Here is a 27,320-nt window from a genome sequence, read left to right as displayed (position 1 = left end):
TTTTTGAAATGCTATTTTTTTTTTTTCCGGAGCTGGGGACCGAACCCAGGGCCTTGCGCTTCCTAGGTAAGCGCTCTACCACTGAGCTAAATCCCCAGCCCCTTGAAATGCTATTTTAAAGCATCTTTCTAGTATCACAGCGGTTGAGTCTAGCACTTCACAGGCTGAGATAGGAGGAACACAAGTTTTAGACTACACAGTGGGCTACACAGTGAGATGCTGTACCCTAAAAGTATTTAAAAGGGTGCTCCAGGGACAGAGTGCTTGCTTGCCACACACAGGACCCTTGAACACTACAAAAGATAAAGCATCTGAAAGGATGTTCAATTTAAAAACCTTGGGAGGGGGGCTGGGGATTTAGCTCAGTGGTAGAGCGCTTACCTAGGAAGCGCAAGGCCCTGGGTTCGATCCCCAGCTCCGAAAAAAAGAACCAAAAAAAAAAAAAAAAAAAAAAAAAAAAACCTTGGGAGGCTGAGGCAAGAGGACAACCACTAGTTCTAGAGTAGCTAGGGTTACACAATGAGACCCTGTCTCAAAACAAACAACACAAACAGAATAATAAATTACAACACAACATATATTTTATCAGTTATATAGAACTTGTAAGCTTTTATAATGACCTAGGAAATAAGTAATAAATATATGAAAAGTTTCATTTTATTAGAGGAAATCAAAGAGGGTTAGAAAAAATGAATGGCTCAGCATTTTAAGAACACACACTGCTCTTGTAGAAGGCCTGAATTCAGTTCCCAACACTCACCTTAGGTAACTCACAGCGATCCTTAACTCCAGCTCTAGAGGATCTGATATCCTCTTCTGGACTCTGGGCACCTGAACTCATATGCACATATCCACATGCAGATAGATACACAGGCACACACAGACACTCTCTCTCTCTCTCTCTCTCTCTCTCTCTCTCTCTCTCTCTCTCACACACACACACACACACACACACACACACACACACACACACACACCCACCCTTAAGATAACAATCTAAAAATGAAGAAATAGCAAAACAAGGACACACTAAATTCTAGCTCAAACAATATAAGAATTGGTGCTGATAGGAATTTAAGAGAATGTTGCACTTTTATATGTACAGTTATAAATATTGTATATCATCTTTTCAAATGGCTAAAATGTATGTGTGTAAGTATGTTTTAAATTGTGGGAATTTGCTTTTCATAACTAATTCTGTTCATTTGTCTTTAAGGCAAGATATCGTCCTAGGACTCCTAGTGATCTTCTCATCTATGTTTTCCAAGTGCTGGGATTACAAGCATTAGCCCACCACATCTGGTTAGCAATTCATTCTTTTTGTTTGGTTTGGTTTTGATTTGAGATTGGGTCTCTACATAGTCCTGGTTTGTTCTGGAGCTCACTGTGTAGACTAGGCTGACATTGAATTCACAGATATTCTCTTGCCTTTGTCTCTCTGCTTCTGGGATTAAAGGTGTGCACAACCATCCCCCTTTAAAACCTATTATTTTGATTAGATGTATTCATTTTATTGTATGGGTATTTTGCCTATATGTATGCATATGCACTACATGATTGTGTGGTGTCCTCAAAAGCCAGATGTAGGCATTGGATCCCCTGGAACTGAAGTTACAGACAGTTGTGAGCTGCCATGTGGGAGCTGGGAATGGAACTCTTGTAGAGCTTGGGTCCTCTACAGAGCAGGTAGTGCTCTTAACCACTGAGTCATCTCTCCAGCCCCCATAATTCATTCTTAAGTAAAAATATGATTGACAAGATACTTTCTGACATATGTATAAATACAGTTTTTGCAGGATCAATCACAAGATTTGGGAAAAAACTGGGTGAAAACTAATTCCCAAATAGTTACCATCCTACCAGACCAGTCTAATGATCTGCTTAAATAAATTGTGGTAGAGCTACTAAGTTGGCACATCTACTAATGTAAAAGAATGTGGATGTTAATTTAGGAATAACTGGGATATTATTCATAGGCAAGAAGAAAAATAAGTTATAAAAATATGTATTTTTTTTGTTGTAAAAAATAATGATGGGGGCTGGAAAGATGATTCAGTGGTTATGAACACTGGCTCGTTTTCCAGAGGACTCAGGTTCAATTTCTAGCAACCACGGTAGCTCACAACCTTCTGTAAAATTCAGTTCCAGAAGAGCCAATGCCCTCTTTTGGCCTCTAAGGGCACTGTACACATTTGGTACATAATACATACAGACAAAACACATAAATAAATATAAATATTTTAAAATATGATTGAAGTATGGTGGTGTATGTCTTTAATCCCAGCATTCAGGAGGCAGAGGTAGGCAGATCTCTAAGTTCAGGGCCAGCCTGGGGTACAGAGCAAGTTCCAGGACAGCCAGGGTTACACAGAGAAACTTCTCAAATAAATAAATAGGAAAAATAATAAAACTGGAAAATAAAAATAGGAAAAATAAATAAACTGGAAAAATTATGGAGAATATATAGCCAAATTACTAAAGCATTAAGATTATAGTGGTAATAATGTCTTCATTTACTGGCAACTTGCCCAGGTTTCTCCAGGGACCGCACACCTCAATACAGCAGATAAAATGTAGAGCTTTCTTTAAATTATATTCTTATTGGGGGCTGGAAAAATGGCTTAGTGATTAAGACCACTTGCTGCTTTTACAAAGGACCAGGGTTCTATTCCCAGCACCCATAGAGTGGTTCTTAGCCATCTGTAATTTCAATTCTGGGGATCCAATGCTACATGTAGGCAAAATACTTATATGCATAAAATAAAAATCTCTGGAAAAATTATATTCTAATTTTTATTCTTAAAGAATGTCCACAGCTCTTTGGCAAAGATGACTGCCATATTTTAAATACAAAATAAAAACAGCTTCCCGATACTCATCTTTAATCAGTCAAAAGTATGTTAATTAACAGCATAACAGCGAAAAGCATAACTGTGTGCTGGCATTAAATTTATTTTTTTCTCTCTTTTCTTTTTTTTCAGAGCTGGGGACCGAACCCAGGGCCTTGCGCTTGCTAGGCAAGCGCTCTACCACTGAGCTAAATCCCCAACCCCCATTAAATTTATTTTATTGTAATGTTATATACATCTAAAAACAGAATTCCCTTTCTAGTTGAAATATTAAGATATCATACAGACTGAAACATTTGCATATATTTAGCTTCAAGGTCTACACAGTACAGAAACATGAATTTAGAAACCACAAGAATGAGTTAATGTTGAAAAGGAGCTAAGAAATGTATGCTACTGTAAACCTATATGGCGCTTGCACTCTACGACAGACTGACATAACTCACCTGGTGGGCTTTCTCTACTTCTCAGTTTCTTCCCTGATTCTTTAGAGAATGATGACCCTGAGCGCTCCTGGGATTGTCGATAGTATTTCAGCTGACTGGAGAAATCTTCTTCTCCTTCCTGGTTACTATAGTTACCAAAGTTGTCATCACTGTAGTTACCAAAGTAGTCATCACTGTAGAAACTGGACTCAGCATATTCTTTACTGTTAAATTTTTTGTTATGTTGACTCTTCTTTGATGTCCTGTAACTTCCTGATATACGTCTATGCTAGGGAAAAATGGACAAGCATTATCAGGAATGTTCAATTAATGACAGCAACAGAGTATCTCTTCCTCCAAAAGTTGGGAGAATAAAAGATAGAAGACAGTTGTTAGTCCTGATTACATTAGTATTTCCATATGTCCATATTTAATTCTAAATTTAGTACATTAAATGCCACTTATATCATTAAACATTATACCTTTATTTCTTAGCTTTTATTTTCTATGTTCTGAATCTCAATAGTCATAAGCACACAGATATTTTAAAATTCACATCATCACATATAAATTCCTTTTCCAAAGGAACAGTTATAAGTCCTTCGAGGCATGATGGCCAGGTCCTGATTCCAGGACCTCCAACAATCAGGCTCTGCCCACAAAATACTGTATCAGCTCTAAAGGCCAAACCCAGCCCCTCCAGACACAAGTGGCTAAGCTCCACCCTACAGAATAAAAAGGCTGAGCTCAATTCCAGGGCTTGAAATCCCACCAACCACCACTCTGCAAGCTCCACCTCTAAGAAGCAATACATAAACCTGCCCCCGACTCAGTTCTTTGCTGTGTTCTCGCCTGAGCAGGGCAGCCAACCATCATGTGTCTTTCCCAATAAAGCTCGTGTGTGAGGCCTGCTGTGCAGTGTGACTTTGTTATTCTCTGGCTCTGGGATGCAGACTGCCTTCCCCTCAAAGCTGCAACACTTACTAAAGGCCCTTCTAAAAATAAAAGAAAATAGTACAGGAGCTTAGGGAGAACACAGAAAATATGCACATATCAATCATTCAAAGTTCAAATATGATTGGGATGAACTGGGGGGAATTAGGGTGAACTAGGGACTAAGGGGGAGGATCAGGTGGGGAGGGAGAGGAAGGATAGGGTTTAAGGAGGGATGTGCAGAGAGACATTTGGAATTAGGACTGTTTGAAGGATGATATGAAAATCTCGTGCAGTGGAAACTTCCTAAAATATATGAAGGTGATCCTAACGAGATCTTCTAATAATGGAGAAGACAGACCCCAACTGTTCATCTTTTGTTACTAAACAAGTTTTCACTACTGGGACTGGGTTGCACTCAGTTGATTTATAGGACAAGGGGTCCAATGGAAATCCCCAAACAACTCAGGCTGGTGCTAAGATAGAAGGCTGTTCTCCATAAACTGACAGCAGGAGCATTGTTAAGGCCAACACTCACACAACTTATTGAACATGAAGAAGAGCTTCTCCTCTAAGCTCTAGTTCCTTTGGTGCAGAAAGGTACTCTGAAGGCAACCAAAAGAGAAACATAAACACTAATCCAGCCACAAAACTTGTGGCCTATAATCCTGAGTGCTGGGATTAAAGGCATATGCCACCACACCTAGCCCAATAATCCATTTTCAATAGAACAAAAAATGGAAAAAATTCTTTTAATCTGTACAAATTCTGCAAAATAAAAAGATCATAGATGTGAACAATATTTAGAGTAAAAAGATTAAAAAGATATTCCAAGAAAACAGAAATGAGAAATGCATAGGTAATTCTGTTCTAATATCTGACCAAATAGATTTTACACAAAAATTAAGGAGGAGGAGAAGGAGGAGGAAGAAGAAGGGGAGGAAGGGGAGGAAGGGGAGGAAGAAGAAGATGAGGAAGACGAGGAAGACAAAGAAGAAGAAGAAGAAGAAGAAGAAGAAGAAGAAGAAGAAGAAGAAGAAGAAGAAGAAGAAGAAGAAGAAGAAGAAGAAGAAGAAGAAGAAGCAGCAGCAGCAGCAGCAGCAGCAGCAGCAGCAGCAGAAGCAGCAGCCGCCGCCGCCGCCAGTGGTGGTGGTACAACCTTTTAATCCCAGCATTTGGGAGGTAGAGGTAGGTAAACCTCTGAGTTTGAGGCCAGCCTCGTCTACAGAGTAAGTTCCGGTACAGCCAGGGGAAACAAAAGATACCGATTAAGGGACAATCTGTCAAGAGGACATTACAATTCTAAACACACCAAACACAAGTGAACCTATTCTCATAAAACAAGTGTTAATAGATGTAAAGATTAATCTAAACACAACTGTCCTGGGTGACTTCAATACCCTAGTCTCACTAGTGGTTAATGACTGCAAACTGCCCTTCCAGAGGCTTGAGTCTGATTCTGAGAATTCACATTAGGCTCCAGGGAAACTAATACTTCTAGCCTCCATAGCACTACTGTGCACACACCATCCACACATCTACACTATACATCATTAAAAATAAATCTTCAAAGAAACAAACAAACAAAAGAAAAAGCAAGATGATAGTGACTGAGAAATGTCAGTCAAAGTTGTCTGCTGGCTTTCATGTGTGTACGCACAGGTACAAATGCACCTGCAACACATATGCATTTGTGCACACACAGACAAAGAACAGGGCTGGAGAGATGGCTTAGCAGTAAATACTACTTGCTGCTCTTCCAGAGGACCAGTGTTCAGTCTCCAGCACCCAGATGGCAGCTTATAACAATCTGTAACTCCAGCCCCAGGGGAGCCAATGCCCTCTTCTGGCCCCTGGGGGCACTGTATATACATGGTATACAAATGTACATACAAAATAACAAAATCAAAAAAGACAACAAAAAGATAAAACATATAACTAAACAGACTAATTTGTTTCTAAACTCAGAAGAAATTGGTATTATGAAATTAAGAATAAAGTTCTTACAGATAAGAATAGTGCTTTTCTAAGACTAATATTTATATAAGGACTTTGGTCATACAACGCACATATTTAATAAACAAGCAAAGTGTTGTCTTATGGATGTTTTCTTTTCTAGTGCTGGGGATAGCACCTACAGCATACTAAGCAAGTGTACTACCATTTATTTTTAAAACATTCCAAATGATTTTTGCATTTAAAGAGGCAAATGTCGGGGTTGGGGATTTAGCTCAGTGGTAGAGCACTTGCCTAGCAAGCGCAAGGCCCTGGGTTCAGTCCCCAGCTCCGGAAAAAAAAGAAAAGAAAAAAAAAAAGAGGCAAATGTCACATATATTCACAATCCAAATTTTAATTCATGCTGAATAAAGTACTTCAGTGCACTACAAGTTGAATTTCTGTGCAGAAGTTGTAACTCCTAGTAGCTCAGAATGTGATTTCATTTGGAGGCGGGGCCTTAAAAATAAGCCCTAATATATTCTTATAGAGGAATGATCTCTGCATTCAAAGACACCAAGGCTTGCAGTATACAGCAGCATGGCCGTGTGAGAAGGCACCTACCTATAAACCAGAGAGAGGGGGGCCTAAACAGACTCTTCCACATAGCTGCCATTGGAAAACAACCCTGCTAGCATCTTGAACAAGAACTTCTAGCCTTCAGACTCTGAAGATGTCTACTACATGCTCCACACAAACACCAGCTCCAGTAAATCCGATATATATAATGCACTTTATTCTCAAAGAGTTGGGAATTATAGCATATATACAACAAACACACAATGACATGAAAAACAGATTTTCAGATTATTTCTAAAAAATATGTAATTTAAACTTATAATTTCCACCTTAAAGAGACAATACCAAAAACAAACAAACAAACAAAAACCAAACAACCCACGAATGGCACTTGGACACTCCTTTTTACTTCTCACTGCCAATAAAAACAGAGAAGAGCAAGCACTGTCAAGGACACAGGAAGCTGCTTCAGCACCCCTGATGGCGGATGTAAAATGGTGCAGTCTATGAAAAACAGCCTGGAGGGTCCCCAGAGTTAGAAAGAACCACCACCAATTTCACTATTAGCCATATGCTTCAAGGAAATGCAGAGGGTTTTAAAGACAATTTTCCACCGATTTTAATAACAGATTGATTATTCACAACAGCCCAAAGTGCAAGTAACGTGAGGGCCCCTCAGCAGTTAAATGTATAAGCAAAAAAGAAGCAAATTTCACAACCCAGTACTGTTTCGTCCTAAAAAGAATGAAATTTTAATTTCAGCTACAACATGAATCAATCCTGAACACATGCTGAGTAACATAGCCATATCTAAAAGAACAAACAGCATGTGATATGAGGGCCCTAGTGTGCCTAGACAGAAAGTAAGGACAGCAGTTAGAGGGAGGGCTGAGGAGCAGGACTGCTTCCAAGGTACAGGATTTTTGTTTCAGGTGGATAAGAAATTCCAGAGATTGACTACAGTGATGGCTAAATTCTGCAGATATATTTAATGCTACTAAATCACAAACTGAAATGCAGTTACAAAGTATATTTTATATTATACATCCCTCCATCACAATAAGAAAGCAATACCTGAGAAAATGGAACATCATAATCCCTGTAGAAGCTAGTTCTTTTCTTATGGGAACTTTGCATATGTTCAACATCTGAATCCAGGCTATAGTCGGAACTATCACCAGATGGAGAGTTATGCTGAAAGGAAACATAGAAAGTGTAGCATTCGCAAGAAAGAAGTTAGTTCATAACCACATAAGCTTGTTTTAGCCAGTGGTGCCTGTCTTAGTCAGGGTTTCTATTCCTGCACAAACATCATGACCAAGAAGCAAGTTGGGGAGGAAAGGGTTTATTCAGCTTACACTTCCACATTGCTGTTCATCACCAAAGGAAGTCAGGACTGGAACTCAAGCAGGTCAGGAAGCAGGAGCTGATGCAGAAGCCATGGAGGGATGTTACTGGCATGCTTCCCTTGGCTTGCTCAGCTTTCTTTCTTTTATTTTATTTATTTATTTATTTATTTATTTATTTATTTATTTATTTATTAACTTGAGTATTTCTTATATACATTTCAAGTGTTATTTCCTTTCCCGGTTTCCGGGCAATCATCCCCCTCCCCCTCCCCTTCTTTATGGGTGTTCCCCTCCCCATCCTCCCCCCATTGCCGCCCTCCCCCCAACAATCACGTTCACTGGGGGTTCAGTCTTAGCAGGACCCAGGGCTTCCCCTTACACTGGTGCTCTTACTAGGATATTCATTGCTACCTATGAGGTCAGAGTCCAGGGTCAGTCCATGTATAGTCTTTAGGTAGTGGCTTAGTCTCTGGAAGCTCTGGTTGCTTGGCATTGTTGTACATATGGGGTCTCGAGCCCCTTCAAGCTCTTCCAGTTCTTTCTCTGATTCCTTCAACGGGGGTCCTATTCTCAATTCAGTGGTTTGCTGCTGGCATTCGCCTCTGTGTTTGCTGTATTCTGGCTGTGTCTCTCAGGAGAGATCTACATCCGGCTCCTGTCGGCCTGCACTTCTTTGCTTCATCCATCTTGTCTAATTGGATGGCTGTATATGCATGGGCCACATGTGGGGCAGGCTCTGAATGGGTGTTCCTTCTGTGTCTGTTTTAATCTTTGCCTCTCTATTCCCTGCCAAGGGTATTCTTGTTCCCCTTTTAAAGAAGGAGTGAAGCATTCACATTTTGATCATTCGTCTTGAGTTTCATTTGTTCTAGGCATCTAGGGTAATTCAAGCATTTGGGCTCAGCTTGCTTTCTTATAGAACCCAAGACCACCAGCCCAGGGACGGCACCACCCACAATGCGCTGGGCCATCCCACCTTGACCACTCGTTGAGAAAATGCCTTACAGCTGGGTCTCATGAAGGCATTTCCACAACTGAGGTTCCTTTTCTGTGATAACTCCAGCTTGTGTCAAGTTGACACACAAAACTCTCCAGTAGGCTATTATTGTTCCCTTAGACTCTTGGATGACTCTTTCTTTAGACACAGAAAATTCTTGTTCTAAGGCCACCACTTCTTCTAGGCTGAAGTATTCTTTCCCTTTTGCTTAGGGACTTTATGGAAATATGATTTTCATCAACCCTATGCCAAGAGTGTTAAACAAATCACTTGACTCTAAAATGATCTGATGTTTACACATTTACAACTTCTCTGCCCTCTCCAGAACAGAGCTAATATTAAAGGAAATAAAACTGATTCCTCATTACCAAATTGGGGTCCCGGAGCATAAATAGAATATGCATTCATTTAATTTTGTCTAAAGTTGCTTTGGAGTTATTTATTGGCATGAAAATCCTAAAATTAAATTACCTACACGAAGTGAACCCAGCTTGTGAAACTGAACACAAGTGAACAGAAGCCCCAAGTGGCTGATAATGGTTGGCAAATAACCAGAGAAAGTTTAAAGTTATAGTGCAACTTCAAATATAAAAATCAACAAGTTTTTTGTTTTTATTTTTTGAGACAAGGTCTCATTACATAATCCTGGCTGGCCTGGCACTCTCTATGTATACCAGACTAGCCCCAAACTCACAGAAATCCACCTGCCTCTGCCTCCCACATACAGCTATCTATCTATCTATCTATCTATCTATCTATCTATCTATCTATCTATCTTTGGTCTGGTCACAATAATTACTCTGAGTTCTTTAAGCAGTTCTTAATATTCTTGGCAACAAAAACACTGGCTTTGACTTTTATTATCTGTGCATTCCCAGCTTCTAAGAATAGCACAAACCAAGCCAAACTCTATTTAATTGAATTGAACCCTAAGATTCCTATGGAGGCAGAATCTATTTTCCTCTATTCCATTAAGTGTTCCTTCAAAGAAGAAAAACTACTTTGCTTCTAAATGTTTTGAGTTTAGTTTTCTGTTTTCTTTGATTTAATAGGTGAACAATCTCTTCACATTTATGCTACAAATGCTTCAAATACATAGCCACTGTTAGCTAGGGTTTGAAATAAACACTGTCCATTACAAGGTAAGTTTACTCAGTCATTACCAGACTGGTGCCTCTGGATTAGGAGAGATATACCAGCCTGCCTACTACTACATGCTCTATCTCTTTTTAGATCATTAACAGTCCCTGCTTTATGACAGGTGTTACTTTGATGAATATAAAATATTAATAATGAAGCAGGGTGTCGTGGTGCATGCCTTTAATCTCAGCACTAGGAAGACAGATCTCTGTGAGTTCAGGGCCAGCATGGACTACAGAGTGAGTTTCAGTACAGCCAGGGCTACACAGACAAACCACATCTCAAAAAAACAAACAAAATAAATTAAAAAATAAAAATATTAATAATATATCTTTCTTGAATTATAGTTTTTATCATTATAAAATACCTTAAAAAAAAAAAGGCCAGGGTCTCTGTAAGTAGTCCTGGCCAAACACAATAGCCTGGTACTTGGGAAGAGGAGGCAGAGGATCAGGGTTCAATGTCCTCTTCCACTATAAATGAATTCAAGGCCAGTGCGGTCTACATAAGATTCTATCTTAAGCAAGCAAATGAACAACAAAAATGAAAGCTGACGTTAGCTTAACTGACCTTATGTTTCTCATGTTTCCTCCTTTTGGATTTTTTCTTTTCTCTTTCCTTCTTGTGCTTTTTTCTTGATTTTCTGTAGGCTTTCTCATTTTTCTGCTTTTCATTCTCTTTTGCTTCATGATCTTGTGTTTCTTCAAATCCTGCATCATCTATTTCTCCATCTTCTAATTCTCCATCTTCTCTGTAGAAAACAACGAAAATTTTACACTTCAATTATCAGTTCTAAAACAAATTTTAAGTAAATATTTTGAAAGAAAAAAGGCATGGGCCAAGAACTTAAATGATATTCCTATAAAGGATTGGTATTTATTTTCAGTAAGGAGCCAATAAGTAAATATCTCACTTTTTAAGAATGTCTTTGGTTTCTGTTACAATTCTTCCCTTAAAGAAAAAATTTAAAAGTAACAATCGGGGCTGGAGAGATGGCTCAGCGGTTAAGAGCACCCGACTGCTCTTCCAGAGGTCATGAGTTCAATTCCCAGCAACCACATGGTGGCTCACAACCATCTGTAAAGAGATCTGATGCCCTCTTCTGGTGTATCTGAAGACAGTGTACTTATATATAATAAATAAATAAATCTTTAAAAAAAAAAAAAAAAAGTAACAATCATCCCCAGCAAGAGAAGTTCACCAACCTCTGACATTCAGTCACTGATTCTCCCAAAGTGAGTGAATGACTACAATGTTATCATGAATTATTACAATGGTCACCAGTGATTTTTTTTTCATGGAAGACTAAACTATTTAAGAAAATACTCTAATAACAAGAAAGACTTAAAATTTTGGCTTTAATTGGCTTTAAAATAAAGGCAATTTATAGTATTTTTGTCATCAGAGTACATTTCAGCAAATGGATATATAGATTTAATATAAAGATAAAATCCCAACTTCTTCAATTTTCACTTGTAAAATACACAAAAGTATACATTTAGTTCTACTTTCCAGTCATTAGTGTCTTTGTTAGTATCAAAGCTCAATCCTAGAAATTAACTTTGAATGCTGTTGTATTTTTAGTCATAGAAACCACAGTTTTCTTTAATTCTATTTTTAAATTCAAACATTTTAAACAGCAAATCATGATATGAGCATTTTGCATGTAACTTGGAATTTAGGAATGTTTAATAATAATAAATTGGTCATGTCATTCTCCTGCTAAAGTTCTTCAATAACAGTTGGTCAAAACTCGTCAGTCTACTTGTGAAAGAGGTTGTGGCCTCAAGAGGACTATGAGTTGGTAGTTGATCAAACTGTGGTTTGAGCAGATCAAGACTCATTCTACTCTTCTTTGTGTACTCAACGTCTTAATAAAACAGTCTTCAATGGCTCCCTTCTGGCCTGAGACTGATTGTTTGACATTTATTATTCAAAGGCCCTTAATAATTAAGTCCCCATTTGGCTAGCTAATTTTACTATCTTGAGTCTCCAAGACTTAATCATCGTCTATAATTTCTCATTAACCTACTCACCTCAATAACAACTCCTGCTAATTTCAATATCTTTACAACAGAATTAGATGCCATTTCCTCCAAATGCCTCCTATTACTACCCCTAGTTTAGAGGAGATTCTCCATTCTAAGTGCTGCCCTATTCCTCCTAATGTTCTCTTAACATTGCGTTCTGATCACTTGCTTATTGCTTGATGAGTGCAGGGTTTGACTGTCTTTCACAGACCTACCTTAGCATCTACACAGTACCTACTGTTACCGAATACCTGTAATACCTAGGTAGAGCAGTTTAGGATACCATCCTTAATAGTATCCATTAAGTGATACCACTTCCCCCAGCTCTATTATAAAATTAAATGGTGTAGTATTTGAAAAAGAATGGCTCCTGCAGACTTATATATTTGAACTCTTGTTAAGAGTTGGAGGAGTTGTTTGAGAAGGATTAAGATGTGGCCCTGTTGGAGGAGGTGTGTCACTGGGTGGGCTTTGAGTTTTAAAAAGCCCACGAGATTCCCAGTGAGCTCCTCCCTCTCTCCCTTTTCTTTCCTTCCCCCTGCTCACCCCTCCCTCTACTCTGTGGCTTTTCTCTCAACAGTAAGCTTTCAGCTGCTGCTCTAGAGCCACTCTGCCATACTCCCCACCATAATGGTCATGGACGCACCCTCTGAAACTATATGCAAGCTCCCAATTAAATGCTTATTTTTATACGTTCCCTTGGTCATGGTGTCTATTCACAGCAATAGGAAAGTAACTAAGACAAATGGTGTTTCTTACCATTTAAGACCACTTACATGTGAAACAGGCTTGGCATTCTGCTATTTTAATGATGAGGACTATAAGTGTTTATTATCATTGTCGGGTGTGTGTGTGTGTGTGTGTGTGTGTGTGTGTGTGTGTGTACGCATGATGCAGGGTGGAGATAGTGGACCCTGCAGCATGTATGTAGAGATCAGAGGATTGCTTTGTAGAGTCAATTCTGTCCTTCCACTTTTGAATGGGTTCCAGTATCATTTATATTGTGAGCATCACAGCAACAGTCTTCACCTACTGACTGTTTCACTGGCCTTATTCTGCTATAATAATAATAATAATAATAATAATAATAATAATAATAATAATAAATTTTGCTCTAGAAAACAACTGTAGAATTCTTTGGCCCAATAAAATTAGTGAACATATTCATTAAAAGGCAAGTATAAAAGTGTTTTTAACAATTTAGTTAAAAAATACTGTAAATACACAAACTCTATCAATGTGTAAACAGATATAAACTGATTTATGAAATGAAGAAAAACTTGCTGGTAGAAAACAACAACATGGCTGAATCTTGTAGGCATGATGCTTACTGAAAAGGACTGACACAGGGCAGTACTGTGTCATTCCTATATGCACTTCAAGTTGAACAGACAAAATCTGTAGTGACAAGAGCCAGAAGAGAGCTCTTAGAGGAGTGTAAGTGACCAAGGGGCACTGAGAAACCTCAGGGTGCTGAAACAGACCAAATACTGATCTGTGATCACTACATGTAAGTGTAAATAGTATATGTATATGCATATTGTGTTCGTTTATTATATACATATGCTCGTGTATATACAACATATGTATATTATATATATTATATACACAAATTTACGACATTATGTACTTGACAGTGTGTACTTTATTTTAAAATATTCTCCCAACTCCATGGGTTGGTATCCCTTTTCACTATCTTTCCCAATTTAATGCTATTTAAAGCATTAAAATTTGTATACATGGAATCCAGTAATTCATATTTGGCATCTTGACTACAGCTATTTACATAAATCCTGTACCTGAAAAAAATGAGCTACTGAAGTCACTACAAGTTTTTTCTTTGCTCCTTTAGCCTATTCATGATTTCTTTCAGCTTTCACATTAGAACAGACAAAAATTTGCACATTTCTGTTTGGTTATACACATGAGAGGAAGGGGGAAATCATTCGCTCCTATGACCTGCTTCCAAGTACTTCAGAAGTCACCACTGGACACATATGACAGATGTGCAGCATAATGAAAACAGGAGACTTCATGGGATTCTAATTCTTCCCCACCCTAGAAATAGCATTTTTTCCTGACTGAGCGCCTAGTACCCAATCAGGCACTGCCCTGTTTCGATGGCCTTGAGAAAACCACTAGCTGAAAAGAGAATTAGGAGTGTTTGACACTCTCTCTTGAACCATGTGAGCCCTTGTATATGAGATGATTTGTTTACTAAATTCAACTTTTAAATCTTGAACTTAACACAATAACCCTAAGGGACAGTAGTGGTGTGCATACCTTAGTGGTAACCAACAACTGTCTAATTGGGACTTATGACCTGCTTAACAAGGGGGAAACTATGCCTAATACTGGAAACCTAGCCAATTATTCAGTACTAGTGAAGTCATGGATCTTAGAGAAGGACCAGTACTTTATTAAACCAGCAAAATCCCTAAATACATGTAAATATTTGTCCATACATTCAAAGATAACTGTAGTCCTCATCACTCATAAGGAAAGTTCTCTTTGCAACAGACAGAGGCCATTCTATAAAACCACAACCAATTAAAGTAAAGAGGTGTGGAGCCCAGTTCAGTGAATATACCTTCAAACAACTCAGCAGACATTGCTCCACAGGGGGAGGAAAGACTGTACGAGCCAGAGAATCAGGGGGTTTCTGTGAGACTGTCTCCTCCATAAATTCTCACCAACATGATTGCCTAAAGATGAGCTGAACAAGAATAACAACAGGCATGCCAAAGTTGATGGAGAAAATCCCAAAGAACTACAAATAACTAAGGAATTCTGAGAGCAGGAGAAATTTTTCCTCAGAGAAGAGCACACCAATTAATTGGTTATCCAATACCAAATGGTCAGCCCTGAAAACACACACATGAATAGCATTAAACAGGCCGAGCAGGCTGCATTTAGGAATGTACATGTACATACATACAAGCACTAGCAACAATTAATGAGGATTTGACGGAGAAAAGGGAGCATGATGGGAGGGGTTCAGGCAGGAAAGGGGAGGGAGAAATAATGTAATTCCATTATACTCTAGAGAATAAAAAATATTTTTAAAAATTAATAAATACATAGGTGACTTCTTACTGATATAAAAGAATTAGCATTATAAAGTTATTTCCAGCAAAATGGCATTTCATGTATAAAAGCTTGATAAATGACTGTACAGTCTTTAAGAGTTTATCTCTTAGACAAATCCACAAAGACAGAAAAAAATTAGGGGTTGTCAGGTAGATCAGAGGGGAAAATAAAAAGAAATTACCAGTAGGAATTGGTAATTCCTGTGGAATGGTGAAAATGTTATGATTACATAGTGGTGCTGGTTATGTAGCCCTGAATACCTTTAAAATCAGTATATGCACTTAAAGAAGTTGAACTGTATGTATCTCAACAAAACTTTCTTTTAAAGGCTAAAGTATTTGGTTCTGGTTCACCAGACACCTTTCCTGGGTTAGTGTAGTTACCACTCCTCATCAAAGAAACATCTCTTTCAGATGATGAAGGCCACCATAGAAAACTGCATCTGTACATAGCAGAGATCAATGGATCAGAGAGCCCTGCCCCAACAGCTCCTGCACTTATGACCCAGCAGATATTCTTCAAGACTAGATGGAAAAGGAATGGAAAGACTGGGTAAGAACCAGATGTCTGGGTATGAAACAGTCTCTTCTAGAAATGGCTATGTAAACATTTGTGCATACACGTATATGTTTGTGTGACAATAATAATCAAAGAAAAAGAATCTAACAACTTGAGAGTGGGCATGATAAGGGGTTGGAAGGAGAGAACCTGAAAGGAGCTGTAGAGAGGAAGGGCAAAGAGCAAAGGGAGAAAATTCTACTTTACCTAAGAATGTATTCAAATTAAAATATTTTTCATTATATTTAAATGTCTTAGGTCTGGGACATAACTATGATAGAGAACTTTCCAAGAATGTGCCAAGTTCTGGGTCAGACTCCCATCAAGGGGGATTTTTAAATATCTAAATTGGAAGGAAGGGGAGAAAACTGTAATCAGCTATTGTGTAAATTACAGACTCAGATGTCCCCTGTCCTCATTCTGAAGCTAACTGCTCAGGAACTGGACATGGCAATGCACTCCAATAACTTGACAATTGCGCCTCAATAATTCTGCCTTCCCCCATTCTGATTTTTTACTACTAAGATGAAGTAACCTGAATCAATTGCCCTTAACTCCACTTCTGTCTGTTTAATGACTGTTTAAAGCAGTGTTTCTCAACCTTCCCAATTCTGCAAGCCTTTAATACAGTTCCTCCTGTTGTGGTGACCTGCCGACCACAAGACTATTTTTCTTGCTACTTCATAACTGTAATTTTGCTACTGCTACGAATTGTAATATAAATATCTGATATATGACACCAAAGTGGTAGCGGCCCATAGGCTGCCAATCACTGATTTAAAGGTTACGAGCTACAGATCAGAAATTGAATCTTCTAAAAGAAACACAAAATCCTCAATAAAAGACTAGCATAAGCACTCCTAATGGACATTATCAACATTACTCATAAATGTACCCATTCACTAACTGCCACAAAACAGACTTTTTTTAAATGTACCAAGTGACTGTTCAGAGTTTCTTTACAGGGCAGGAGCAGAGACAGAGCCTGGATCCTCCCCAATCAATGTGAATCTTCTCAATATTTGAAACTTCTACTTAACCAGTATTTTCCTTTCATGGTCTGTATTAGCTCATGCTGTCATTTCTCCCTATCCAGAATGGCATGGTAGGACACTACTCTGTGCTGGGGTCTTTGATCTTCCATGACTGCACAGACTACAGAAGAAAGGGTGAACCACACGCAGCCTGAACCTCAACAGCAAGGCCTGTGATCCCCTTAAATATGGAAAGATAGGCAGTAGGAGAAGACGCCAGAAAGCTCCTTCTCATTCATCTTCAGATTTTGCTGGAAGTTCCTATGAGGCAGTTTCTCATCTATCTTCCCTGATCCTCAGAGGATAGCTTCAGGTTTAAGAAAAGTTGCTTAGCATAGTATGCAAACAGTTCCTCACCTACAAAATGTCCTCACCCATTCTGTTTACTATTGGCCCTTTTAGTTTCAGTGTTATCCTGGGGACAAGGAGCTGAACAGATGATGCTAAACTGCTCTCCATGTAATAAGTTGGTTCTACTGACTCAATCTGTCAGCATGCTTGACACATAACTTGTTTGGGTCAATGCAGACAAACTCTTGATCAAGCCATAGGTTAACTCCCTGTGTTACCTACCTAAACCAGTTATCTCCACTCAAACAAAACCACTGATGGGTCATCCTGAGGCTATGCTACCTGGCCAGAGTTCTTGTTGTATTATCTTAGATTTGGATCTTGGAAATTTATATCCTAGATAGTTCAACTTTTTATTTATTTGAAAGAGAGCTTCACTATGTAATTCTGACTGGCATAGAACTCACGGAGATCTGCCTGCCTCTGTCTCTTGAGTGCTAGGATTAAAAATGTGTGCCACCATGCCTAGCTTTGTTTAATTATGTATGTCTGTGTGGGGGTAAATGCATATTGTAAGTGCAAGTGCTGAGGGTCCAGAAGAGGATGTCAGGCCAGACACAGGTCCTCCACAAGAGCAGTATATACTCTTTACTACTCAGCCATCTCTCCAGCTCTCATTTTCTTAAATCAATAAAAACAAACAAAAACAATAGAAACAAAAACAACTTTGTATATGTGTGTGTGGTAGCATAAAGAGGTTAGAAGGCATTTTTCAGGAGTTGGTCCATTCCTTCTCTCCACCACATGCGTCTTAAGTATTGAATTCTCTCTCTTTACAAATTAACAGAGCGAGCTAATGAACACCTAAAGCCTTCAAAGTGTTCATCCTCATCCTCTAATATATTCTTTTACCTTTTCAAAGCCTTTAGTTGGCAGGAACTACCTTTCTTACTTTTCAAACTACATCTATGAAGATTTTTAATTTTTATTTAAGATTTTAAATTTTTTAAAAAAACATCTGAGATTTAATTGTATGTATATGTGTTTTACCTGCATGTATGTATTGCACAAGTAGGGTCTGGTGCCCTTAGAGAGCAGAATAAGGTGTTTGATCCTGTAAACTGGAGTTACAGACAGTTGTGAGCTGTTATATGGGTACTAGTTGAGTCCATGTCCTCTGGAAGAACAGTAAGATGCTCTTAACCCCTGAGTATTTCTATAGTCCCCAGTGGCAATTTTTACCTTTTTTTTTTTTAAAAAAACTTAGTTTAATTTATTCCTCAAGCCAATCTCATAATCTGTTAAAGCCTAAATCAGTCCGAATAAAAATTTTTATGAATAAAACAGTACAAATACATAGTCTATATAATGATATATTTAATGATCCTAACATTCTCTATGGTCTCATGACAACTTTTGAAAACTTCTCTTAACTTTATGTAAAAAGTATTTCTATACCACAAATAACTAAGAATTTCTTTTGTGTGTTACTTTTACTTGCTCAGTCAGTAACATATTTACTCAATACCTAGCTTGAACAGTAACTGTTAAATATAAACACTATGTAACAATTCAACAATTAGACCATTTTAAATATTTTCTTCTCAATTCAGAGGTGTTTCTGGGAGTATCTAAAAGGACATTTATCTTTTTGGATGGATCACATAACGTGAAAAGCTTTATTAACTAAAACCTTACTGACTAAAACTGTGCAGCCCTAGATACACAACAAACCAATCTGAAATAATTGATCTAATACTTACAGGAAAACCATGGAGCCCTACTGCTCTTGTCTGCAATGCAGCTAGGCATTTTGCTGTGTAAATTACCAATACAGAGAAGTTACTGTTGTCAAGCCACACAGCAATGGTATGTTCACACACCAATCAATAGTCAAACTGTCTTAGTCAGGGTTTCTATTTCTGCACAAACATCACGACCAAGAAGCAAGTTGGGGAGGAAAGGGTTTATTCAGCTTACACTTTCACACTGCTGTTCATCACCAAAGGAAGTCAGGACTGGAATTCACACAGGGCAGGAAGCAGGAGCTGATGCAGGGGCCATGGAGGGATGTTACTGACTTCTTCCCCTGGCTTGCTCAGCTTGCTCTTATAGAACCCAAGGCTACCAGCCCAGGAATGGCATCATCTACAAAGGTCCCTCCCCCCTTGATCAGTAGTTAAGAAAATGCCTTACAGCTGGGTCTCATGGAGACATTTTCTCAACTGTGGCTCCTTTCTCTGTGATAACTCCAGCTTGTGTCAAGTTTACACACAAAACCAGCCAGTACACAAACTAAAAGCAGACAATATGCCTATCAAAAGCAGACATAAAACGAATGCTGATGCCTGACTTGTACTCAATAGGGAGAAATCTTCCTTTGGTCCTCCATTTAAAAAACTTTCAGTGTCTCCATATGATAGTTCTAGTTATTTTAATATTTATTCATTTTTATTGTCTTTATGTATGTGTATCTGTGTGAATATACACCTGGGGTCATGCCTGTGGAGATCAGAATAGGGTGTCAGCCCCAGCTGGGACCCAAACTCTGGTCTTCTGCAAGAGCAGCAAGGACTCCTGTGAGTGCCATCTCTCCAAGCCCCACTCAGTTATTTTTGCTTATGCTTTGCCAATACCTGCTCTCCAGAGTCATATTATGTTACTGCAAGCTGTTATTTTGTGATACAAAAATTTGTTTTAAAGAGGAGGTGACTCATCAGTTAAGAGCACTGATGGGGGGTTGAGGATTTAGCTCAGTGGTAGAGCACTTGCCTAGCAAGCGCAAGGCCCTGGGTTTGGTCCTCAGCTCCGGAAAAACAAAAACAAACAAAACAAAACAACAACAACAACATAACCAAAAGAGCACTAATGGGGTCTGATTCCTAGTACCCACATAGCAGCTAACAATCTGTAATTCAAGTTCCAAGGGGATCTGGCACCTTCTTTTGAACTCTGAGAGCACTGCACACATATGGTGCACATGCATGCTGACAAAAAAAAAACACACACAGAAAGATATGAAAATAACTAACACTCAAAAAGTTACAGGAAAACAAAAGGGTGGGGCTGGAGAGATGGCTCAGTGGTTGAGAGCAATGACTGACTTCTCTTCCAGAGATTCTGAGTTCAATTCCTAGCAACCACATGGTGACTCACAACCATTTGTAATAAAATCCAATGCCCTCCTCTGGTGTGTCTGAAGACAGCTACTGTGTGCTCACATGCATAAAATAAATAAATCTTAACGAAACAGGAAAAAAAGTGCTGTTATTACCCAGTCAGGGTAAAGCAAGGCTTTTAAGTCAGAATTCCTACAAAGGTCTATGTCATAAAACAGTGGGTATGTAACTTCCTGTTCTGTATCTACCTGAGCGAAGATCAAAGAGGTTGAAACTATTCAAACCAAGTTCCTATGTGTACATCTCAGATTTCCTTGTTAAGCCAATTTTGTGGTTTTTCAAAATAAACCAAAGAAAGTGACAATTTTGTAATCCCTAAGTGACCCAATTTGGACTTTGATACCTAGCATCCTTCTTATCTTTTATTACAGCTCTAGTGACATTTGTATTATTGCCATTTATAAAGTCTTATTAAACAAACTATAAAATGTGCAAATAAATTACAGTTTAAGATGAGGCTAAACAAGCTTACTTTATACCTAGGCTAAGGGCCATGGTTAATGGGCCTTGTAGTCCCAGTTACTTGGGAGGCTGAGGTAGGAGTTTTCAAATTCAATGCCTGCCAGAACTAGAGTTAATCCAAGAATGGCTTCATTAAGGTAGTAAAACCAAACCCCTACCTTAATTTTTTTTTTTTTTTTGGTTCTTTTTTTCGGAGTTGGGGACCGAACCCAGGGCCTTGCGCTTCCTAGGTAAGCGCTCTACCACTGAGCTAAATCCCCAGCCCCAATTTTTTTTTTTTAAGATGAGTTTTTCTGTGTAACCAACCACCCTAGCCATCCTGGACCTTGTTTGATTTGTAGATCAAACTGACCTCGAACTCTCAGAGATCCGCCTGCCTCTGCCTCCGGACTACTGGGATCAAAGTAGTGTACCACAACGTCTAGCTAAAATCTTTTTAAAATTATGTTGAACAGCTTTGTTTTCAGAATATTTTTAAAGATTTGTTCTCTCTCTCTCTCTCTCTCTCTCTCTCTCTCTCTCTCTCTCTCTGTGTGTGTGTGTGTGTGTATAGAGTGCATGCACATGTGAGTGGGTGAGTTTTCTTCCATGATTTACTTCCTTAAATACTGAGGCAAAGTATGACCTGAATCCAGAGCTTGCCAGATTGAGTTAATCTTGATTCATCAGTTTAGTCTAAGGATTTTGTCTCTGCCCCTTAAGCACAGCTATTACATGCAGGTGGCTGGCCCCACTGGGCATTTTCTTGGATGCTGGGAATCCCAACTATGGTCCTCATACTTACATGGCAATCACTTTACTCAGCCTTCCTCATGAAGTTTTTAATCTGGTGATGGGTGAGACAGGCAGTTTTAAAAAAAAATCACATGATAAATAAAATTACCCAAATACATTACAGAGGTAAAACAAGTATGAAAATGTGCTCTTCACAGGATAAAGCCATCTATCAGGACAGTCTAGGTGACACAGTCAGAGAGAGGGCCATAGGAAGGGCTCTCTGAAGACAAACATAATCAAAACATCTGTGTAAAGCATGCAACACACTACAGAACTGAAGCCAGCTTAGTATCACTGGGCCACATGTTATACACAATCCTCAAGTCATTTCAGTGTCTGTCAGGAAATGGGAGCCTCCAAGGCAAAATATTTGGGCTGATGATAAAGGACTAAATTATAGGACTCTATGGAGTTGTCTTTTTTTATTCTCATTTGTTGTGATTTCTCTGAAATATACATATCTGAATAGAATACACAGCAATCCTCTTGTGTCAGCTGGGTTCTGACATTAGTTTTGTGCCACCACCTCGAAAGCCTTTAAATATATACTTGAACTTAAATCTCTAACAAAATGAGGGACGTAGAGGGAAATGCTGCTGTGCCTTTATCCTAGGAAAATTTATTTTTATTTTTCAAGTTATATCCCCCAAATGTTAGGGGTTTTGTTTGGTTGGTTTTGGTTTTCTGAGACAGGGTTTCTGTGTAGCCTTGGTTGTCCTAAAACTCTCTATGTAGACAAGACTAGCCTCCAGAGAGATCTGCCTGCTTCTACCTCCTGAGCACTGGGATTAAGGTGTGAGCCACTGCCAACCATCCTTAACTATTTTTGTAATAACCAAAACCAGGGTAGTGTGTGAATAAATCAAAACTGTGAATTAAATTGCTAACTTCTTTGAGATTTAATAGTTTTGTATATTTTTTAGTACTTTTTTTATTTAGCTAGATATTCAATTACACTAGATTTATTTTAATTCTTCATTTTACTCTGTTCATTTAGACTCTCTAGTACAAACTGAAAAAGGTAGAAATCCACAGAAATTTTCTATCAAATAATTTTCCCTGCATTTTCACTCAGCAATTCTCCAGAAATCTGTGGATGGCTCTAACAATGAACCAGAGTGGACAACCTGTCATCTAGTAACACACCCAAAAGCCATTAGTTCTATAAGTATTCAAGACCTCAATCCACCACCTGATGCTAGAATTAACTGTAAATTTGAGGTACTAATAGGATTTGAAGCTATGATAGGAAGCCTTTTCTGTTTGTTTAAGAAAATGTTCTACTTTAAACTTTGGCCTAAGTTTTCAATTAAAATGTACCTTTTCCTAATTCTGCTTTGGTCAAGGAATTTCTGATATTCCTGCAAATCATATGATCAGAAACTGCCTGATCATTTGAATGTCATGTTAATTAATCAATATAGTAAGGTAAATGTAAACATGCATGGCATTTAGATTTGCTGTTAATATCTGAATATTCCAAATTAAGGTGTTTTGGTACAAGTTGGAGTGAAAATCTTTCTTATCTATTGAGATTTTAGCAATTAGATAAAATGTAAATGTACATTAATGAATGTGGAAAACATTACAAATAATGTTTATGAAAGCTATTCTGTATAAAAGAAATTAACTACTAGATAATGACTTTGCCACTTCAAAATTTCATTAAGTAAAACTTCTAAAGTTTTGTTTAACACAACTGTTTTTGTTTTGTACGTGTGAGAATATACATATACAAGACCAGGTTATAAGAAACAGGATCTAGATGGGCAGTGGTGGCACAAGCCTTTAATCCCAGCATTCAGAAGGCAGAGGCAGGCAGATCTCTGAGTTCTAGGTCAGCCTGGTCTACAGAGTGAGTTTTAAGACAGCCAGGGTTACACAGAGAACCTGTCACAAAAACAAACAAACAAACAACAAGACAAAAACAACAACAACAACAACAAAACAAAACAAAACAAAAAAAAAAACAAGTTCTTCCAGCTATCTGCTGTCCTACTACCTCAAGTAAAAATGACCCTAGTGTATGCATTAAAAATCACCAGCAGGCTAATTTAGCAATGAGCAGTGCTGAAAAAAATCCTTCCTTTACAAAAATAATGGCTTACTTTTAAACAAGACCACTACAACTTGTAATGAGGAAGCGGAACTGGTCCTACTTTTCCACAAGTGCTGGCGGTGTTTATACCACAGTAACGATAACAGCTTTAGTCCCTGCTTTGGCTGACTATTGTTTTTCACACTGTGTCATTCAGAAAAAAATGAAGAGGCACTTGGTGAAATATATGTACAACCAAACCACAAAGGTGTTTCTTATAACAATGGAGTATTCATTTGTGCTTGACTTGCTTATACAAAATAAAAATTTAAGATATAATTATATATTTTAAGGACATAGCAATCGAGTCACAACCTAGAACTCAGTCCCACACAGAAGTGCAAGTGTTCCAAGACATTTCCAAATGCCGGTAGAGATTAAAAACTTAAGCATAAGGGGAATTAAAATTTTTTGGTGAATTTTAAGAAGCCGAAACTTTCATACAATAGCAGAATTTCTATTTTCTATAGGTAAAACTGCAGCTTTGCTGGCTGTACTTAATTGATCTGACTTTCTTTAAAATGTTTATGAAAGTAATTAGTCTGATTAACTGGAAGTTTTAATATGTTAATAATTAGATAAAGGTATGGTTAAAGATGAATTTATAAATAATTATAACAGAATTATCTATAATTCAATAATTTCTCTATGATACCAGAGCAATCAATAATTTTAAAGCAATGGAAAAGGTAGTGAAACTGAATGCCATGGACAGATCACGTTTCTCAGTCAGCCATACAGACTCTGCTCCTAAACTCTGAAGTGAAGTGAAATATGAATTATAAACTATGATTCATGAAAAACTTCAAAAATCATTAGAATTCAAATCTAGGTTGTTTTGTGTCAACTTTATAGGGAAAAAAGCTGTGCTTTGGTTTTATGGCATATTTCTAATGATAATCTTCTTAATACTCTTTAAATGCTACATGGGACTTGCTTTAGCCATTTATTTTTCACTCAAAATATACATATGATTAATGAAAGTTTAAATATTAAAACAGTATCAGTATCTCTAGTATTAATGTTAAGCCAGAACACTAAAAAGAAACCATAAAGTCAGTTTTAGTAGAAGCCTATTCTGCCAAGAGTAAATACTATTTTTGTTAAAGTCACATAATTATGATAATCTGATATGTATTCACACCAGTAAAGTAACATTTCCCAGAGCCCAACCATCCTCCCAATGTACCTGTGTGTGTATGTGTGTGTGTTTAGAATAAGAATATCCAGAAAGAAAAAAGGAAGGAAGGAAGGAAGGAAGGAAGGAAGGAAGGAAGGAAGGAAGGGAGGGAGGGAGGGAGGAAGGAAGGAGGAGGAAGGAAAGAGGAAGGAAAGAGGAAGGAAGGAAACCAACCATAAAGCCAAAATATTAAGCCATAACTGATTAAGTTGGATCAAGTTAAAAATGAGAACTAAATTTTAGATATTATCATGCATTGCAAAGAATTGCTCTTAGGAGAAAGAGGGAATGGAGAAATAAGGACTGTCAACAATGGCAGCAATGAAAAAGAAACCCAATGACAAATGTGGGCAGTGTCACATGTCTAGGAGGAAAGACATCCTTTATGCAAGTGTGTACGTGAGAGACACATTATGGAGATGTGAATATCATTTCTCTAGACTAAAACCATCAAACTACCAGTCATATACAACTAATCCTCCTGCCCTAATATCCTATTCTTACTCATTGGGTAAATTTATATTGTTTCCTGTATAGCATTCTCTATGGAGAATGCACTCTCTGATGCAAACATCTAGTCTTCACAGGAATAAATTGGTATTCTCATGTACATACATTCTCCTGATAATGTGGATAAAAGTGTAGGCTCTGTCCTCAGATTACTGAGGTTCCTGCTGATTTGCTTAGTGCTTTGGGGAACTTTAAATTTTCATATTTGCCAGCCAGGGCTACACAAAGAAACACCATCTTTAAAAAACAAAACCAAACCAAACAACAACAAAACCCTTCATATTTGCTTTCTTATCTCTAAAAAGAGAGACTATAATTAGACCTTTGTCTTGGGCTGTTGTGAGATTGAATAATTTATATAAAGCAGTTAAGACACTAGTTTTCATACAGTTAATGATTAATGCTATTAACAATGTTTGGCATTTCTGAATCTAAAGAGCTCTGAAGTGAGTCAGCTTCTGACCCCGAACAACTGATAATGCAGGGTCACTCTGAAAAGTGACTCTGGAAAAAATTCACAAAGTAATATGCTAACAGTCCTGACCTGGAGGTTTGATCTGGTGAATTCACGGTCAACCATTCCTATGAGACAGGAGGAAACCTTGGTTTAATACATGGCATAGGGTTACAGGCTCCAGTTGTCAGCCCATGCCTTTAATTACAACACTAGGGAAGCAGAGGCAGGCTGAACTCTATGAATTTGAGGCCAAACTGGTCTACACGGTGAGTTCCAGGCCAGCCAGAGCTACATAGTGAAGCCCTGTCTCAAAAAAAAAAAAAAAAAGAAAAGAAAAGAAAAAAAGAAAGAAAGAAAGCAAGAAAATACAAACTCCAGTTACAACTAAAGATGCTAAGCAGGTGACCCACATGAACGGAGGACATCTTGGGTAGTGAGTCTGTACATGCAATAGTGATAAAGGACTACAGAGAGTAGAAAACAATCTTAAATGTTTTCAAAGAAGGCTATTTCAAAACAAGTCGGGGAATTAACTCTGTGGTAGAGTGAATACCTTGCATGTAAAAGGTTTACTCTCCAATACAGGGGGTGGAAATCATCTAATCAAACAAAAATGCAAACTTTCAGGCTAAAGGCCACCAGTTTACCTTTTAATTCAGTACTAAAAGGTTTTAACTTAGAATAATGTATATCAAAGGACTTTTTGAACCTCTTTCTTTCCTTTAGGGCTGTGATCTTCATGATCTTCATCTTCACATCTTTGAATGGTTTTTTTTTCCCTCACTTGGTTTTTAAAAATCTTTTTTTCATGGTCTACAACACTTATATCTCAGTTAATCTCAATAATTTCAACTAACATCCATCTCAGACACCTTTAATTCTACCAAGAATTAACTAAGAAATAACTGACTCTTGCTTTGTGTCTGTAGCATTGCCCATGATCAAGTCTTTACTGGACAATTACTAGCTGTCTATCCTAGCTCTGCACTCATTCTTTCTTATGCTCCATTTTCAACCACCAGACAATGTTACTTAGTTCTACCATGTCCTAACACAGCTATGTAACCTATTGCTGTAGGAGTTGCTTTTTCCTCTTTTTCCATAGCATGATCCTAGTCTTCCTCTGTTCAAGTACCACAGTGCTTCCCAAATCACTGAAGAGGAAAATTCACAGTTCTCACAATGTCTTGAGGGCTCTAGACAGCACCAAAGGATGCACTTCTCTTGCTGCCTCCCTTGCTTACTAACCCCTCTGGACAGACGGCTTCCATGTCCTTGTTCTTCCCTTAATCCTCCCAAGTTCATCCTGAGTCCTGGCTTTCTTACCTACCATTCCACCTGGAAAGCCTTTTCACAAATATCCTGGGTCTGAACTCCTCTCCTATTTCATAATTTTGACAAATACTACTTTTTTAGTAAGTGGTTACTTATAACCCTACTTAAAATA

General features: G+C 38.0%; 1 protein-coding gene across 2 annotated transcripts in view; it reads right to left on the bottom strand.

Moving 5' to 3' along the window:
* The window catches only part of Zc3h6 (zinc finger CCCH type containing 6), a 51,872-nt gene that overhangs the window by 20,233 nt on the left and 4,319 nt on the right, over window positions 1-27,320 (bottom strand). For both annotated transcript variants that reach the window (XM_087652125.1, NM_001107772.1), the window contains 3 exon segments: window positions 10,778-10,958; window positions 7,796-7,915; window positions 3,296-3,563 (listed from right to left, as the gene is read on the bottom strand). In XM_087652125.1, coding sequence (XP_087508251.1) covers window positions 3,296-3,563; window positions 7,796-7,915; window positions 10,778-10,958 — 569 coding nt within the window.

The sequence above is a fragment of the Rattus norvegicus genome, chromosome 3 (assembly GCF_021556685.1).
Source record: "Rattus norvegicus strain SHRSP/BbbUtx chromosome 3, alternate assembly SHRSP_T2T, whole genome shotgun sequence".
NCBI lineage: Eukaryota > Metazoa > Chordata > Mammalia > Rodentia > Muridae > Rattus > Rattus norvegicus.
Note: the sequence above shows the minus strand (reverse complement) of the source record. Positions and strands in the feature narration are given on the sequence as shown.